The sequence below is a fragment of the Sinohyriopsis cumingii genome, chromosome 15 (assembly GCF_028554795.1).
Source record: "Sinohyriopsis cumingii isolate HCF-2022 chromosome 15, ASM2855479v2, whole genome shotgun sequence".
Lineage (NCBI taxonomy): Eukaryota > Metazoa > Mollusca > Bivalvia > Unionida > Unionidae > Sinohyriopsis > Sinohyriopsis cumingii.
In genome coordinates this window covers 14800543-14821313 of record NC_142975.1, presented here as the reverse complement: position 1 = coordinate 14821313, position 20771 = coordinate 14800543, and the positions used below count along the sequence as shown (strand labels likewise).

The 20771-nt window shown below is 34.4% G+C and overlaps 1 protein-coding gene across 6 annotated transcripts in view; it reads left to right on the top strand.

Moving 5' to 3' along the window:
• LOC149781297 (putative N-acetylated-alpha-linked acidic dipeptidase) overlaps positions 1-20771 on the top strand; it is a 324099-nt gene that overhangs the window by 214270 nt on the left and 89058 nt on the right. For all 6 annotated transcript variants that reach the window (XM_089935382.1, XM_089935384.1, XM_089935381.1 and 3 more), the window contains one exon: positions 8900-8973. In XM_089935382.1, coding sequence (XP_089791508.1) covers positions 8900-8973 — 74 coding nt within the window. The remainder of the gene's footprint in view (positions 1-8899; positions 8974-20771) is intronic.

Genomic DNA, 20771 nt, shown 5'->3' with positions numbered 1-20771 from the left:
ACGTACAATAAAGAACAGTAATGCCTCGAAAGTGTGTTAATACTGCGGACAATTTTTGCTATATTTGTGGGGAAGTGACATTTGCCAACCAGAAGAAAAGTATCAATTCTCAAGTGAAGAAGGCATATCATCTTTACTTCGGATGCAAGGTTGGTGACCAAGACAAGCCTTGGGCTCCGCATATATGCTGTGCTACATGTACAACACAGCTTTCACAGTGGTTGAATTGCAAAAGGTCATCAATGCCGTTTGCAGTCCCAATGGTGTGGAGAGAGCCAAGCAACCACCTAAATGACTGTTACTTCTGCTTGGTTCCTCCTCTTTCCGGCGGAATAACGAAGCGAAAGAAGTCGAGAATAGTCTACCCAAACATTCCGTCTGCATTGAGACCAGTTCCACATGGTGAGGGACTTCCTATTCCAGAACCTCCAGCAGAATATTCTCTTGATTCATCTGATGAAGACAAAGGTGAGTCGACCTGTTCTTCTCCTGGTCCATCAGCATGCAGTGATCCAGATTTTCACTGTGGTGCATCATCAACCCCACACAGAATAACACAGGAAGAACTGAATGACCTGATTCGTGATTTGGACTTATCAAAGAACAAGGCAGAATTGTTAGGATCAAGACTCCAACAATGGAATCTTCTAGAAGAAGATGTCACAATTACTGCATATCGAAAGCGCCACCAGCAATTGGAGCCTTTCTTCAGAAAGGAAAGTAATCTGATATTCTGTTCCGATATTGAGGGCCTCATGAATGCTTTAAAAATCACTCATGACCCACAAGAATGGAGACTATTTGTGGACTCTTCGAAACTGAGTCTCAAGGCTGTGCTTTTGCACAATGGAAACATTCTTCCATCTATTTCAGTAGCGTATGCTGTCCACATGAAAGAGACATACGATAACTTAAGACAGCTACTGAATTCCATTGAGTATAACAAGTACAGCTGGCACCTCTGTGGTGATTTGAAGGTAGTTGCCCTTTTAATGGGACTGCAGCAAGGATATACAAAATACATGTGTTTCTTATGCGAGTGGGATAGCCGAGCAAGGGAAATGCACTACATGAGGAAGGAATGGACTCACAGGCAGAATGTAGCCATTGGAGAGAAGAATATCCAACACCCAGCTCTGGTTGAGGCTCAGAAAATCTTGCTACCACCCCTTCACATCAAACTAGGTTTGATGAAGAACTTCGTGAAAGCCATTGACCGGACTTTGCCAGCATTCCGATACCTGCATGAAAAATTCCCTCAACTCAGCGAAGCAAAGATTAAAGAGGGAGTTTTTGTGGGTCCTCAGATTCGAGAGCTTTTCAAAGATGACCGGTTCAACAACTTGCTGGAAGGTGACGCGAAACAAGCATGGAATGCTTTTCGCCTAGTTTCTACAAACTTCCTCGGAAATGTTAGGGCAGAAAACTATAAGGAACTAGTAGAAGACATGTTGATGAAGTATAAGAAACTTGGCTGCAATATGTCTCTAAAGATTCACTTCCTTCATTCCCATTTGGATTTCTTTCCTAGCAACTGTGGTATTGTTAGTGATGAACACGGCGAACGTTTTCATCAAGATATCGCAACAATGGAACAAAGATACCAGGGAAAATGGTCCACTACAATGCTGGCTGACTACTGCTGGACACTCCTCAGAGATGCTCCCGAACAGCTGTACAAGAGACAGGCGAAGAAATCTAAGATGTAGTCAATGACTTGATTTTTTATAGGTAGGCTATTACAGTTGACCTTTTACTATTGGAATGCATTTCGTTATGTAAACATTAATTTCTTGCAGATTACAAAAAAACTAGAGCCAATTTTGCAATTTGACTGTCATATTCGTGTTCAGCACATAAAAATTGATAAGAATTGACTAATTTTATTTCAGTAACATGACTTTTGTAAAAATTTGTTGTCCAGTGTTACTAACAGATGAATCCCTTGCCATCATTTGAGGACATTGAGGAGATATTTTGTAAAGTGCTGGATTCATTTCTACGACGAACAGATTCTTCTGAACTATTTAAATTATCTATAACACATGGTGTAATCTAGATTATGATGGCTTTTTTTAAAAATATCAGGATATAATTCCACTCTGTATTCTACATTGAGCTAACCCTGCCAAAACCAACAATAACACACAATGATACATACATGTATCTCTTTCTTTCATATCATTATTTTTTTTTCTTTCTTGCAAGTCAATGTCAAAAGATGCATTTCAATATACTGTTAACTAGCAGAGAGCTCAAAATATGCAATACTGCTCAAATTATCCAGTGCTTTATCTGATGTATGACCTATGAATTACTGGATGATGATATTCAATAAATATTCATAGATCCTATTATTTGTCTGTGTTATGCCAGAAATATGGTATTATTTACCATATACACTCACTTATAAGTCCAGTCCAACTGCAAACTGCACAGACCCAGATCTGCCAGTGCTTAATGTGCTGGCAGGTCTGAGTCTGTGCAGTTTAGAGTAATCAGTGGAACAAACAACATATACCCTTGTCTGCAGGTGCATTATACTATGGTAGATCAGGATCTTTGTTGTTTGCAGTTTGACTTTACTTGTAAGCGAGTGCTTACGGCGCAATAGGTATTTATATATATGCAGATGGAAAGAAAACTGCATATTGATTTTGGCTGCTAGTGAATGGGTTATCCTCAAAGAAAACTGGAGATTCTAGATAAATGTGCATTGAATAGATATAATCCTTTTTTTTTTTTAAAGTTGGTGCTCTTGATGTATGTGTGCAACAGGTGTATATGTGTACATATAACTAGTTTGGCATGAACTCAGTGAATTCAATGAAGATTTTCCTTCTAGGCCTTCCTAAAAATCTAAATCCATCTGTCCATCCAAACTCTGATTAGGTCAAGTTAGCTGTACATACATGTATCAACATAGACTTAAATGTATTACTGTCCTCAACAAAAACTTCTATCCCAAGTTAGCTGTACATACATGTATCAACACAGACTTAATGTATTACTGTCCTCAACAAAAACTTCTATCCCAAAACATACATTTTACAAATCAGGAGTGTTTCATATTTATTACCCCTAGAAATACTTAAAATGCTTTCGTATTAAAAATCAGTGTCTCTCTTGTATCATGACATTTGGAACATGAGATCAGATTCGGTGTTATTTGCAGTTGAATCTGACATATAAGTGTAGTATAGCTTGTTACATGGCAACTGATTATCCAGGATTTTATTTTGAAGTTTACATGTAATTAAGATATTTTTAACTTTCATTAATGTTCATGTAACTTAAGGATGTTGACATTCTGTAAACAAACTGCTTCGATAGAATGTACATGTACTATGTTTTTCAGTCTGGTTGGATGATTGTTAGGTTAACAAACCAAAGCTCGGTTATGCCATCTGAAACGATATCATTTTAATACTGATATTTAGATACATATAAGCTTACGATAATGTAAAGTGAACAAGGAATAATTGTCTGTGTTTCTAAATTTTAGACATGAAATTTGTATGAACCAGTTTCATTACATTGGAACTGTCACATAATACGGTACAGTGAATGATTGTTTTCATAGGATGTACAACGTAGATTAGAAACCATATAAAACCAGTATCCAGTAGTTTTATTAGTATCCTCTAATTGTTGCATTGACTAATGCATAATATGACCTATTCACATAAAATTTGTCTGTCTCATTTTTAGCACACAAAAAAAACACGTTTACTGTACTGTTATGAAGATCTATACAATATAGGAGCAGTGAATATTGAAATAAATGTTAAGTTTTTAAAAAATATTTCATATTTGAAATTGTGTGAGTTTAAATTTATGTAGGGAATATTGACATTTCTCAGTAGATTGAAGTGTTCATTGTTTTAAAATTTTTGAGTTTTTATAGGTTCTACCAAAATTTGATATCTTGGTTTCAGTTATGTTACACAGAACAATTCTCATCCAGTCAGACATTGTTTTATTACTACAATATCATATTACAGGCATGCAAATTGATAAATATAGTGAAACAACCTTTGTTCTAAGAATTCATTTGTAATAACTTGATATAAATATGAGCACAAGTTGTATTAGAGGAAAAAAAACAAATTTGTGTTCGCTGATTGATGCTACAGGGCGTGCATACACAATTCTTACATCGGGACCTACTACATAATTTAAGAACCTTGTATTTGTCAGCTGTGTATATTTTTTTTCATGCACCTTAACTGCCCATAAAAAGTACAGTCTCAGCAAATTTAAATCCAGTATATACTTTCTTATCAGTCATACAGCAAACTGCACAGACCCAGATCTGCCATCACATAATGTGACAGTTTATCTAGGTATAAGCAGTTTGGTAGGAGTAACCAGTAGAAAAAACAGCAAAGACCCTAATATGTAGGCACATTTTGTGATGACAGATCAGTATATGTGTTGTTTGCAGTTAGACTTATACTCAAGTATATATGTGTGCACTTCAGTATATGTATTTTAACAGAGGTACTTTTAAAGTTAAAAATATTATTCTTTATTATCTTTTTTATGTTCATCTAACACAAATGGGATTAACCAATTAGGCCAAAAAGAAAATGGATGTTTCTGCTGACCATTCCTGCTTTTTGTTGCCAACCCTATCACTTTTTTTCCCCAAAGGTAAAAAAAAAAACTACCTGCATACCCTAATTTTAAAACCAGTGCAATAGGAAACAGTTGTTTGTTTGGCTTCACAGGGATTATCCAGTTTAATGATAGCAGCCATGTACTTTCCCTTGATGAATTATGTGTCAGCTAGGGCTAGCAGCAATGCAGTCTGTATAGTCATGGCTGGTTAATTCATTGACCCCTCAAAATTCTTTTCATTTTTGCCTGAAATTTGGGTAGCAAATATGTTTTGGGGTTACTTCACAATGGATCTGAACAAATCCATTTCCAAGTGATTTTCATGTAACCAATTGCTCAGGCTTGTAAAAGACAATTTCTCAATTGGTAATTTTGGCTGTGCATGTGCAGAAGAGTGAAAACGGGACCGTTTTTTTTATTCTTTGTATTGAACTTTTTGTGTCCTGGCCCCATGTCAATTCAAATATGAAAAATATTCTACTTTTTGCACAAAAAAGTCTAAAAGATAGACATATACTCTGATTCTGAAACTGGTAATTCTAAAACATTCAACTATTTTTTAACATGAGTATAAAGTCTACATTATTATTCAGTTGGCTCATATTATTTGTGTCACATCCAAATATTTGGAAAAATGTCATTTTTGATACTGCAAACAGAATATAATCAGACTATCTATATATATGTTGCTAATGATTCTTACTTGTAATAACACACTTCAAATTATTATAATTATTGCAGTAGAAATTTTACTTTATATGTCCTGGTGACAGATGACTATTTTTCTGAGAAAAAAATCACCCTTTGGCAAGCTTGCATTTGATAAATTGACTGATGAATTGGCTTCGATCATGCATAGGCTACATGGATTATATAGCACAGAAACTTCAATATCTAGCGTCTTGGACATTTTCCAAATGTCTAGCGTATGGAATAGTGCTAGAATTGTCACAGGGGAATGCACAAAACTGGTTTCAGGATTGATTCATGAACACGTTTTTTGTTGCCCAGAAATACAAGAGAACATCATCATCTGACCAGCTTTTGTTTTGTCTAAATTATAGATTTATTTTGATAAATTAATGGTGTTGCATTGGCATAAACATGATAGTTGTACCAAATGGTGTTGCATTGGCATAAACATGATAGTTGTACCAAATGATGTTGCATTGGCATATACATGTTGTACCAAATGGTGTTGCATTGGCAGATACATGATAGTTGTAACAAAAGGTGTTGCATTGGCAGATACATGTTGTACCAAATGGTGTTGCATTGGCATATACATGATAGTTGTACCAAATGGTGTTGCATTGGCAGATACATGATAGTTGTAACAAAAGGTGTTGCATTGGCAGATACATGATAGTTGTACCAAATGGTGTTGCATTGGCATATACATGTTAGTTGTACAAAATGGTGTTGCATTGGCATATACATGATAGTTGTACCAAATGGTGTTGCATTGGCAGATACATGATAGTTGTACCAAATGGTGTTGCATTGGCAGATACATGATAGCTGTAACAAATGGTATTGCATTGGCAGATACATGATAGTTGTACCAAATGGTGTTGCATTGGCAGATACATAATAGCTGTACCAAATGGTGTTGCATTGGCATATAGACGATAGTTGTACAAAATGGTGTTGTATTAGCAGATACATGATAGTTGTACAAAATAGTGTTGCATTGGCAGATACATGATAGTTGTAACAAATGGTTTTGCATTGGCAGATACATGATAGTTGTACCAAATGGTGTTGCATTGGCAGATACATGATAGCTGTACCAAATGGTGTTGCATTGGCATATACATGATAGTTGTACCAAATGGTGTTGCATTGGCAGATATATGATAGATGTACCAAATGGTGTTGCATTGGCATATACATGATAGCTTTACAAAATGGTGTTGCATTGGCAGATACATGATAGTTGTAACAAATGGTATTGCATTGGCAGATACATGATAGTTGTACCAAATGGTGTTGCATTGGCAGATACATGATAGCTGTAACAAATGGTATTGCATTGGCAGATACATGATAGTTGTACCAAATGGTGTTGCATTGGCAGATACATAATAGCTGTACCAAATGGTGTTGCATTGGCATATACATGATAGTTGTAACAAATGATGTTGCATTGGCATATACATGATAGTTGTAACAAATGATGTTGCATTGGCATATACAGGATAGTTGTAACAAATGATGTTGCATTGGCATATACATGATAGTTGTAACAAATGATGTTGCATTGGCATATACATGATAGTTGTAACAAATGATGTTGCATTGGCATATACAGGATAGTTGTACCAAATGGTGTTGCATTGGCATATACATGATATTGTGCAAAATGGTTTTACATTGGCAGATACGTGATAGTTGTACAAAATGGTGTTGCATTGGCAGATACATGATAGTTGTACAAAATGGTGTTGCATTGGCAGATACGTGATAGTTGTACAAAATGGTGTTGCATTGGCAGATACATGATAGTTGTACCAAAGATACTAATTTTTGGCATTAAGTAATATGTTTTTTCAAGTATAATGGAAGCCTTCCTACTTTTAAACTGCAATATATTCGGGAGGTCTTTGACCCCAACAGTTTTTATTTCAGGTGTTTAATTTTGCATAAATGTAATGTTTCTAGTTTTCTTTATCAATCTGTAACAACCACTGTAACTAACTCTGGCTTTAGCAAAGTATTCTTTATAATGCATCATAAACTGGAAAAAGTAACACCCAAATATCAATAGAGCCCTTCAGGGAAGAAAATGTTTTTGACCTCTTTTTCCTTAGAAAGCATGCAGTGTCTTAACAGGTTATAACAGACTACCTTGATCATTCCCAGCACAGATTTGACTAAGACTGGGGATCTGTATGGGTAGTGGATGGTTTAAGTAAAGATCCTAGTTGGCAAGGAAGAGAAATGGGTGACAGGATTATAATTGTCAATAACTGGAGTTGGCCAGCAGTGTAGAAGACAAAGCATGAAGCTTGCTCTGTCTTCGTGCAGATGGCAAGGCAAGTAAGAATACAGGATTGGGTGTAAGGTCCTGTAAAGAAGCCTTCCTCACTGATTCATTGGGGTTTGGTCATAGACCACAAAACACAAAACAGATTGCATCTGGGTGTAACAAAGTCCTAGACAGGTCTTGCCGCATGAAATACTAATAAGATTGACAAAGTGTGAATCAAACTAGCTGCAGTACCCTTAAAGAATTTAAGTATTTTGGAAATGGCAAGTTGGTTATGATACCAACAGGAACAGAAAGGATCAACATGTTTGTACTGCACCAATCACAGAAGATTCTCCACCTTGCATCATAGACTTTGGACTAGTATCTCTCTTGGCTTAAATGATGCAATTGATAACCTAGCTCAAAACCTTGATCTGGCTGATAGGTCGCATGAGATAAACAAGGCATGAAGATGAAGAATGTGAGGGCTTTGTGTAGGAGGGAGCAACACAAGTTCCTTCCTTTGGAGTACAATCCTGGGTTGATCTATCAGCATTTCTAGATGATTGTTGAGCCATGATTATTGGGTTCATGGTGGCGCTGTTTGGATGATATGGGCAGTGGATGTTATGATTTTGGTAGAACTTGTGTTGGCAATTTGGAAAGTGGTAAGGCGTATGCACACGATGCTATTTTGAGGCTGAATGCATTCACTGTCCTCAGGTCAGATAATCATAAACCTACTATTTTTTTTTGTATGTGTATCGAATGTTTCAAAGAAAATAGATGTTATTTTCTTGGGTCATGTGTTGATCATTTCTGTCCCTGTTGGTATCATCACCAAATTTAAATTCGTGTCTTTTGAGAACAAAGGATGTACAGTATTGACTATCAAAGGCTACAGAGCTGCCATTTACAAAACACTTAAATTCTTTAAGGGCACTGCAGCTAGTTTGATTCACACCTTGTCAGTCTTATTAATATTAGATGGAACCTCAAAACAAATTGTTTGAGTCTTCAAAGTCCACCATTTTAAGTCAAATCAACCACCGCACATCACAAAATTGAACCCACCTAATCAAAAGTTTGAGAACCCACTGACTGATTTCTTTTTGCCATCACAAGTAGACAGTTGAATTACTGTATGTTTATATAATATGTTTTATTAAAATTAATGTCTGCTTTGAGGGCTTCAGAGTTGACTATTTTGTTTGTGAATTATGGAGTCTCTCTGCTTAAATAGGAAAATTATTAATATTATTATTATTATTATTATTATTATTATTGTTATTATTATTTCAGGACTACAACAGAACTTTGAGTCAGATCATCCAAGACAACTTGATGCAGAAAATCAACTATGAGGATGATCTAAGGTAGTTTTGGTTAAATGTCATTGGTCATTCTTAGCTCAACAGGTTATAAGGCCAAGTGAGCATATTGTCATGCATCCATCAACCATCATGCATAGTGTGTACATCTGTCAACAATTGCTTGTAAGTCCATTGTTCTGTTCCGATTTCACTCAAACATAGAATAAGGATTTATGTAGTCACATCTTGGTCAAGTTTGATAATGAGCACAATCCATGAATACTAATGAGGTAATCTTGCACCTGATTGGTTGAGCCTGTTCCCATTCTGGAGGTCATTGATCTGGTCTGATTTTGATCAGATTTATGTCATTAAGGTCTCAGATGAGTTCAATTATGAGTGAGATTAATTCATAATCGTTTGGTGTTCTTGCATCTGATTTTCTGAACTTTTTAAAAATTAGGAATTTGTTTATCTGATCCTATTTTGATCAAACATGGAGTATACTCTTGTGTCGTTAACATCTCAGATGAATTCAGTAATGAGCAAGATGCATGCATACTAATTAGGTGATCATGCAGCTTAATGGCTCAACTAATTAATCCTCTAGACGATTTTGATCAGACTTGATACATGAGCTTATATCAGCCAAAACAAATTATGTGTTTTCCAGTTTGATCAACCATCCCAGTTTCTCCTTGCTGACCCTAGCACTTTTTTGGCTCCAGGTTACAAAAAAAAAATCCCAAAATTGATCTGTACATCAAATTGAACCTTACTAACCATTATCATATATATATATATATATATATATATATATATATATATATATATATATATATATATATATATATATATATATATAATGCTTTAAAAAGTTACCTTCTTACCATCCTAATTTTAAAACCTGTGCCCGTAGGAATCACATTTTTTATGGCTTTATCAAGATCTTGCATGGATTCCACAATAAGTGAGATCCACATGTATTAATGAGGTAATTTTGCATCTGACTGGTTGAGCTTGTGACTTCTCTGAAAGGCATATTTCTGATCCAATTCATGCATATTAATGAAGTCATCTTGCATTTGATTGGCTGATTTGCTGAACTTATTACCACTCTAGAAAGCATAATTCTGATCCAGTTTTGATCGTAATTGGAATAGGTACTTATATCATGAAGATCTTGGACAGTATTGAGAGTGAAATGTGATTCATGCAAATAAATGAAGTGATCATGTCTCTGATTGGCTGAGCTTTGTGCCACTCATTAAGCCATATTTTTTTATCTGATTTTGATTCGACTTTAGCTGTACTTTATATTAATGATGTCCCTTGCATCTGATTGGTTGAACTTGTCTCTGGACCTAGAGAATACATTTCTCTTCTGATTCCTATAAAACTCAGTAAATGGGTTTTAATCATCATGATCTTGGATGATTTTGTTTATGAGCAGGAGAATATGCCCTTATTTCTGCCATTATGTTTAGAAAAAGTTTTTATCAGGATATAGTAAAATTAGTGAGATCACCATGTTATAAAATTAGTGAGGTCACCATGATATAAAATTAATGAGATCACCATGATATAAAATTAGTGAGATCACCATGATATAAAATTAATGAGATCACCATGATATAAAATTATTGAGATCACCATGATATAAAATTAGTGAGATATAAAATTAGTGAGATCACCATGATATAAAGTTTGGTATCAATAGATTGTGCTCTTACAATGCTGTTTGAGCTAGTTTAGTGTAATTGTCAACTTTTATGTTATTTGAGCCTGGTGAATATTATTTAAAAATTTAATTATTTATTTAAATATCATGCCAGGATTATTTTTTCCATGACTTTGGGTCAAATTCATTAGAATAGATGCATACCCCTCCTGCTGTTACATATGGGTATCAGGATAGATGTATACCCCTCCTCCTGTTACATATGGGCATCAGTATAGATGCATACCCCTCCTCCTGTTACATATGGGCATCAGTATAGATGCATACCCCTCCTGCTGTTACATATGGGCATCAGGATATATGCATACCCCTCCTGCTGTTACATATGGGCATCAGGATGTATGCATACCCATCCAGCTGTTACATATGGGCATCAGTATATATGCATACCCATCCAGCTGTTATATATGGGCATCAGTATATATGCATACCCATCCAGCTGTTACATATGGGAATCAGTATGTATGCATACCCATTCAGCTGTTACATATGGGAATCAGTATGTATGCATACCCATTCAGCTGTTACATATGGGCATCAGGATATATGCATACCCCTCCTGCTGTTACATATGGGCATCAGGATGTATGCATACCCATCCAGCTGTTACATATGGGCATCAGTATATATGCATACCCATCCAGCTGTTACATATGGGCATCAGTATATATGCATACCCATCCAGCTGTTACATATGGGAATCAGTATGTATGCATACCCATTCAGCTGTTACATATGGGCATCAGGATATATGCATACCCCTCCTGCTGTTACATATGGGCATCAGTATATATGCATACCCCTCCTGCTGTTACATATGGGCATCAGTATATATGCATACCCCTCCTGCTGTTACATATGGGCATCAGTATATATGCATACCCATCCAGCTGTTACATATGGGCATCAGCATAGATGCATATCCCTCCTGCTCACACAACCTCAAACTACAGGGACCCAGATCTGCTGTTGCATGATGCACTGGCAGATCTGGGTCTGGGCAGTTTGTTAGGAGTAGTCAGTAGAACAAACAAGACAGACCCTGATTTGCAAGCACTTTATGCTATGGCAGATAAGGATTTCTGTTGTTTGCAGTTTGATTCGAATTACAAGTGAGTATATATGGTATTTTTGTCATCTGTGACATGACGTATTTTAAGTGGGTGGGTTTTTGATTTTCTAGTTGACTGATGTTACTGATTTTATCATTTTTTGCTGTAATATGGCAGTACTCCAGCATTTATTTCTTGTATTAGTCTAAATAATCAGTTAACATCAAGTGGTTCGTATGCAATTCTGCCATGACAAATTTGAACTCAGTTTTAATACCCCCAGTCCCTCTATGGCAAATTAGGTAAATGTTATGTAATTTAAATGAAACCTGTACAGCCTGTCTGAAATGGAACAAATGGAAGATTTCCAATTTTGATGCCAACAGACAATGCATGAGGAACAAAATTAATGAATTTGGACATCAACCAGAAATAAATAATATGTGCAACATGTGTGAAGCAGAGAAACACTTTCAGTTTCTGCTGATAACTTGTGGTCAGTTTGAATGCAGATCTATATTTCTCACCTGACTACTGTATTCTTTATGTTAATATTTGCATATAATAATTTTTCCATATGTATATATAATAATAATAGTATCACATAACAATACCAGTAATTGAAAATTCATGCAAGGCTAAAGTATAGTGACTGCGGAGTTCATATTTATATCAGTTATTTGCTACACTCTTCTATTGTTGTATCAAATACAGTAGAACCTGTCTTGAAAGACCACCCCTTCTGCTAAAAAATAATGGCTTCTCAAGACAGGAAGTCTCTCAAGACAGGTCATAACACTGTATAACCAATAAATTTATGCAAGGAGAATGTGGTCTCTCAAGACAGGTGGTCTTTCATAGCAGTGGTCTCTCAAGACAGGTTTTACTGTAAAATTGTCTTTGGTCATTGTGATACATGACATTTTACATTCATGCTCATTCCAGATGCAATGTGTCAAATTCCTAGAATAATTTAAATCTTGTATATATTATATTTAATTTATTTGGTGCAGGTGACACTCAATTTATGCCCTTTCAATTTATGCATTTTCATTTTAATGAAATTATAATGAAGAAATAGCATTAAATTTGTGTCAGTGCGCTCATTTTAATGCCATTGCTGGTGCCATGTGCAGTGTGTGACTCTGCTCAACTCACATACATACATTTACATTAATTTCAGTTTTGGACAATTTTTATTTATGCCATAGGCTATGGAATGCATCTATGGAAGAAATTTAATGTCACCTACATATTAAATTTAAAATTGGCATCATCATTTATTAATGAAATCATAAGACAAAAATATCCAAAAAGTAATGTATTGTTTTACCTAAGAAACCCAGTGTCACAGACGTTTCATATTTTTGTAATGTGTCCATTCCATTTATGGAACAAAGAATATTAATTTACAAGATATTGAAATTACTGAATAAAATATTTGTTTTCAAAGCTTGTTTGTATTATATTATGATATTAGAAGTCTTATAAAGCGAAAATCAAGAAAACCGTCAATAATTTCCTGCCGCTATTGGTAAGAATGGAGTTGTAACTGTTGACGATTTGACAGCTGAAGCCATATTAAGTTTTGTATTTGATAATTAATTCCTAGAGGATTAGCTGCATCTTGAGTTAATTGGTATTCTGTCAGCATCACTCCTGTCAATTAAGCTATTTGGATATCAGGAGAATGAATGTCAGTAAGGTGGCAAACATCGTACTGCATCATCCGACTAATTTGTAACCCTCTTGGTAATTTCTCTTGGAGACTGGTATCCAGAATTACATTGTAAACACCACAGAAAAAAAGTGCAACTCTTAAGATGGATCAGATTATAAAACAAATAAAATTGTAAGCAGCTTCCACAGTGGCTAAGATGCAATTGAAGCAAAATTACAATACAATATTATTAGTTATAGATGGCTAAAGTAGTAAAGTTCATAATGATATACAGTTCAGGCCAAAAAAATGTTATTATTTTATTATTTTGAAACATTATATATATTATAATGATTAGTATATATAATGTTCTATGCACTTCAAGTACTGGGCAAAACCAGCTCCATTAGATGCAAAAATCAATTTTTGGGAATTGTTTTTCAAAATTAAAAGAAAAAATATCTTATATAATGATTAGTATATATAATGTTCTATGCCCTTCAAGTACTGGGCAAAAACAAGCTCAATTAGATGCAAAAATCAATTTTTGGGACATTTTTAATTTGTTTATATTTTAAAACATCATATATATTATAATGATTGGTATTTATAATGTACTAAACATTTCAAGTACTGGGCAAAACCAGCTCCATTAGATGCATAAATCAATTTTGGGAAGGGGGGGGGATGAGAAGGGGGAAAGTGCTAGGATTGGCAATGAAAAACATGGACAGTTGGAATGACCGGAAATACATTTTTGTTGTTGTTGGCCTCATAAAAAATTTGACACTGTTCTGTGTTAGAAATATAAATTTCATTATAGAAATGTATCAAACAAATATTACAATTTGGTAGTAAAGCTATATATGAGTCTATCTTATTTTGGACAATTGGCACATTGTTTGTAGCCTTAAATATCATATACAGGGACCACTCTGTAGGCCTAGTGGTTAGAGCATCTGCCTCAGATGGGGGAGATCATGGGTTCGAATCCCAGTAGAGTCATACCAAAGACATAAAAATGGTACTAACAGCTGCCTTGCTAGGCACTCAGCATTAAGAGGTTAGTGTTAGGATTGGTTGGCCTGGTGTCAGGATAATGTGACTGGGTGGGACATCATGCTACATGTCTGCATCATCATGCCCCAGTGCTAGACATGACTTATAATAAGCTGCCACACTGCAGTCATTGTAGCAATATTACTGAAAAATTGGTAAAGCTATATTAAAAATGCAAATCACACACACACATACACACACACAAACTATCTTGTAGGTTTATCAGACAGGTGTGAAGATATTCCAGGAACATAAAATCAGCCAGGTAACCAACTTCATCTAATAAATGAACCTTTCTAGTTTTGATATCGAAGTGCAAGTGGAAGGGAATGATGCAAGTTTATGGACTTATTTATACTTGGACCAGTTGCAGGAGAAGTCTTAAAAGCATGCTTTATTATTTTGTTAATACGCCTATACAGAAAACAGTATAATTGTATCTCAACTTATCCCTTGGGTGGATGCTGATGTGGGGCCTGTGAAATTAATGTTGATAGATCTGTGAGAGCCTTAATGTTCGTTATGTTTCACAATGTGATTCACACACAGATCAGAGATAAAATGAACAACCTACTATTTTTAGAGATGTTGTTTATTTGAGTCAGTGAGGACTGCACAGTGCATGAAAAGTCTGAATAATAACATAGTCATTTTGATGTCCACCAGGACTGGTTGCTGCTTCTTCTATGGGAGACAAGGCCATATCCCTGTTACTATTGGAAGAGGATTCCTTAACTGGTGTAACATGTTTGGACAAGAATACAACTTTTGTTCCTACTTTAGCCTGTATTAGGAATGTGGCAAACAAGAAATGGTCCACTTGACTTAAACTCGATCTATGAAACTTAAAGGTTATTGTAATAGTTACTGATTTAATCCTTTATTAGATGCCATACCTACCATCTTTCTAAGCAGTGTTATTTTGTTAGACTCAAAATATGTTTTATTGTTCAAATGTGTGAGTGTATGTGACTCAGATAAGTAATGTTATAATGTGACTCAGATAAGTAATGTTATAATGTGACTCAGATAAGTAATGTTATAATGTGACTCAGATAAGTAATGTTATAATGTGACTCAGATAAGTAATGTTATAATGTGACTCAGATAAGTAATGTTATAATGTGACTCAGATAAGTAATGTTATAATGTGACTCAGATAAGTAATGTTATAATGTGACTCAGATAAGTAATGTTATACCACTGAGAATAAGTCATCAACTCATTTCATTCTTTTGAAATTTACTGATAATTCAAATGTGAATAAAAGAAAATAAATACAGTACTTTCTTGATTACCAGCCTAGCCCACACACAATTGAAAATGGCAGATGATCCAAATTTGTCTGAGAGAGAGAGAGGTATTCAACCAGTGGATCATACTCTGTAAAAACTAAACACAGATCAATAAAATGAATTTTAATAACTTTAAAATTCTCACATATATACAGAAAATTATTTTTAATTATTCTAACTGCACACACACACACACAAACAAACACACACACAGAAATATAAAAAAGAAACAAAGTTTCTGTTTTTCAAAATGTTCTGATTGTGCAATATGGTATTAATATGGTGACTTTCATGCACTCATTTGTTTATTAGATGGTTTGAAGGTGATGCAGATGTCATTAGTATTCACACTTAATACTCATCAGAGACTGCATGGTACAGTGTTGTAGAAAATATAGCACTTCAGTTCCTGTGACATGATCTGTCAATGACTATTTAAAAACACTTCAGCCCTTTAACATTTTTTGTCAATGATTGTTTAAACTTGTTAGTTACATTCAGGGTTTAGCTCTGCTGTTTTACAATGTCCCGATGCAGTCATACATTGTCCCAGTGTTGACTGGTGTTACTGTGTGAAGTGTTACGTGTCAACAGATGTAGTATGCTTCAGAATGACTAATATCAATATTGTGTTTGCAGTATTTGCAAAGTATACAATGCTCCTCCTCGCTGCTGTAATTTACAAAAACAAACTGTCAATCAGGAGTCATTAAATTTTTTATTTTGCAGGGCTTTGCAAGCTTCACAGATGGCTCATCCTTTTCTGAATCGTAGCTGCATTTTGACATTTTGCCACAGTGTTCCTAACATTACCTACAATTCCACCTACCAAACATAATCATATTTTACTTTTTGTCTACAGGTTGAAATCTGATGCCAAAATAACATTACTGCTGATCATGTACTAGCAATGTATCATTAATAAAGATGGTTTAAACGTATCAATAATAAAGATGGTTTAAATGTATCATTAATAAAGATGGTTTAAATGTATCAATAATAAAGATGGTTTAAATGTATCAATAATTAAGATGGTTTAAATGTATCAATAATAAAGATGGTTTAAATGTATCAATAATTAAGATGGTTTAAATGTATCATTAATAAAGGTGGTTTAAATGTATCATTAATAAAAATGGTTTAAATGTATCATTAATAAAGATGGTTTAAATGTATCATTAATAAAGATGGTTTAAATGTATCAATAATAAAAATGGTTTAAATGTATCATTAATAAAGATGGTTTAAATGTATCATTAATAAAGATGGTTTAAATGTATCAATAATAAAGATGGTTTAAATGTATCAATAATAAAGATGGTTTAAATGTATCATTAATAAAGATGGTTTAAACCTTCTCATTCAAGACAATGAAGGGTAAAATCTTAGATTGTTCCACTTGTGTACTTTACCTATGCAAATGAACCTATTTGGGTTTTCCTAATGCAATACTTGCACACTAGCTATTATCAGTCAGTCAAGTAATCTGTGGAATGATAGTCATTTATATTTGACCATCTTAAAGTTTTAATAGACTTTGTGACAATTGACTGAATAAACTGCCTAGTAGTCATGTTTTCATGAGCATTAGGCATTAAACTCATGACTGTTGACTGTTCACACAGGTTATTGGCATATATTACAGTGTCAGGAAATATCTCTTTCACTATTTGGGGAAGATTTATTGGAAATTGTTTTTATAAACATGACCATGTTGGGCTGTGGGGGTGGTCAGGAGTTAAAACGATGTGATTTTTCATTTGATGTGTCGTGATCAGCAAGCAGGTAAGACTGATGCATGTGAGGACTATGTGAATGCAAAGTAGTGTCATTAGCTCAGTGTGATGGTCTTTGTAATATTTTCAGAACAAGAGATATGATGTACTACACCTATTTCACATACTGTATGATCCCTGTATGATGAATACAATCTTGTTAATATTACTTCTTCTTCTTTGGCTCAAGTGTCTAATACATCTTTATCATCATGTACATATAGAAATCATGTGTTTTATGTAAATAATTTTCAAGGCTATTAATAATAAGTTTATTAATAGTGTTACCTATGAAAAATCAATCCCATAATCCAAAATGACCTATATTTTCCCTATTCAAAAGATGTCTTCAAGTAGCCATCCTAAATAACCAACATACTCATCCTAAACTAAACAAGATTAAATTAACATATGATGAACAAAATCAGTATCCTAGGTTAATGTGAGAACTTTCTCTGGTGATGATGATAAATTTCCTCTCTCTTTTATCATGTTTATCTCACCGTTCCAGATACCTAAGTGATTAGAATGTCCACTTTGGATGCAGGAGGTCACGGGTTTGAACCCTGGTCGAGTCATACAAAAGACTCATAAAAATGGTATTAGCAGCTGCATTAAGAGGTTAGGGTTAGAATGGGTCGGCCTGGTGTCAGGATAATGTGACTGGGTGGGACATGATGTCATATGTCTGTGGCATGATGCATTAGTGCTAGACATCACTATAAACTGACACACTGCAGACATCATAGTGACATGACTGAAAAATTGTTAAAGGTAAATTAAAAATCAGAAACACACAGACACAGACACACACACACACACACTTTCTTATTTATCTAAGTACTGCATTCACAGATACAGATTTATTGGCAGATGATGGACCTGGTAAATGCCTAGCTTCTGACACTGTGGTTATCCAACCAAGATTAGTCTGAGACCTTATTAGAGTTCATAATTGGACATAATAAAATGCAATGGTAATAAATGAAGAGGAAAAATATTTGAAAATGGGGTATCAAAAATGTTAGAGACCCAAAACTATTTTTTAAAATAAATAATTGTCATTTAGAAAAGATCAAAGATGAAATCTTTTAGGTTTTATGACTCTGTTGTCTTAAAATAAATAATATAAAAGAGTGAGAAGCAACAAGACTTGTAAAATTCAAACCTATTTCCCTAGAATACAAAGTGAAAATGTAAAGAAAAGGAACTTACGGTATTGTGAAATAAAACCCAAATAATCTTTGAATTACAGACACAATTCATAATGATTAATGTTCTGAATAAACTTTAGTGGAAATCCGAATTAAATCCAACTTTGGAAGTGTTGATATGCCTGTGGTGTCCATTGTAATGATGATGTGCAACAGTCTTTTGTTGGATCACAATAATACATTCCAAGAAAATAGTGTTATTTGAAATTTCACTATAAATTCAAATCTGTTTCCTAGAATGTTATTTTTGATGAGCACTTTGTATTTCCAGTGAATAACTAATCTGAACAAATATAATTCCAGCCCAAATCAACTACTGTACACAACATTAATACACATGATTTTGCTTAGATTTTAAAGCACAAATGCCATTAGCTTTATTTGGGTCAATGGTTCTTTCCATGGTTTTCCCAGGTTCTTCTTTCACCACTTATACTGGCTGCCATATATGTCCTATCTTGCACTGAGAAATGGCACAAAGCCCCAAAGAAAAGGAAATGGTGCTTAATACTCTGCTGTGTGTGAAAACTGTACCACATTTCAGCTTGATGGGATTTATAAGCTTCAGAAAATGGCACTAAATGTTATTTTATATCATGGACCTATAAAACTAGCAAAACAATGTTAGAATATCTGAGAAAAAAATGAAAAGAAATAATTCCTTTACAGATACAAGAATGTTTTCAATATTGACAGATTTACAAAAGCCAGTGTTTAGACACACATATTGAATATTCATCTACATGTAAATATTAAATATTCATCTATATGTAAATGCATTGTTTACAGAACTAAAATGGCTTGCAGTATACGTAAGGATTGAGATTTTAAGGTATAGAATAAGGCATACATTTCATATGTATCCACACAATTTATTTACTGGCCTTTTTCAACACTTTACCAAATCTCAGGTCAACACTTCATGGATATCTTCATCTACCAAAATTAAGGACATTTATAGTTAAGGTTCAAGTACTCTGGTACAGTTTTGGGAATATTCTATATTACATACTATAAAAGGGATATTTGTAATATGGAATCATCACCTACAATTCTGGATGCTATTTCTAAAACTTTGCAGAAAATAATAGAAATGGGCAGTATCAGAGAAGTACAAGTCTCTGAAGGAGGTGATGTTGAGCGGCATAAGACCAAGAGCTTTCTGTTGTTGTTGTTGTAGGGTTTAAAGCCATTTTTCAGCACACGATAGGCTATACATGGCGGCCAGTATTAATGGTGGAGGAAGAACCCAGGAAAACCCCAGAAAGAACCACCGACCCACGAGAAGACCAAGAGCGGCAAAATTCACTATTTCCAAAAGCACCCACTGTGACTGGGCAGAAACAGATTTATCTCTGTCTGTTCAGAAAACTCGAACAGGATCTGTACCCATTGCTGGGTGTCTACTGAGAAATTTATTGGAAAATTAATGAAATCTATGCATACAGGATTACCATGTTTCTATAAAAACAGAAATGGTGAAGAACTTTGCTTTGACATAATAATCAAGGAAGATTGTCCAGATGGGATCTGAGGCTTTTCAAGTGAAATAATCTCCCACTTAGATGTGGAACTTAAATTTTTCAAAAGTTCCCTGCAGACTCAGAAGTCAAAGTAACAAATTTTGCTAACTGTATGAAGAAATTGTGTGATGTGGAGAAGTATGAAAACAGACTAATGGAGGACCATCTATTCAGAAAATATTTTAGAATCACTTTATAAAATTGATTTCAGTGATGAAGAATGGTTTCATGATTTTGTGTGTGCGTGTGTGTGTGTGTGTGTGATTTGGAGTTTTAACATAGCTTTAACAATTTTGCAGTCATATTGCAATGATGACTGCAGTGTGGCAATCTCAAATACATTTGTGTATTGTATATCATATCAGTTTCAAATGCATTTATGTATTGTATATGAAATCAGTCTCAAATGTATTAATGTATAATGATTGACATCAGTCTCAAATGCATTAGTGTATTGTATATGACATCAGTCTCAAATGCATTTATGTATTGTATATGATATCAGTCTCAAATGCATTTGTGTATAGTGTATGACATCAGTC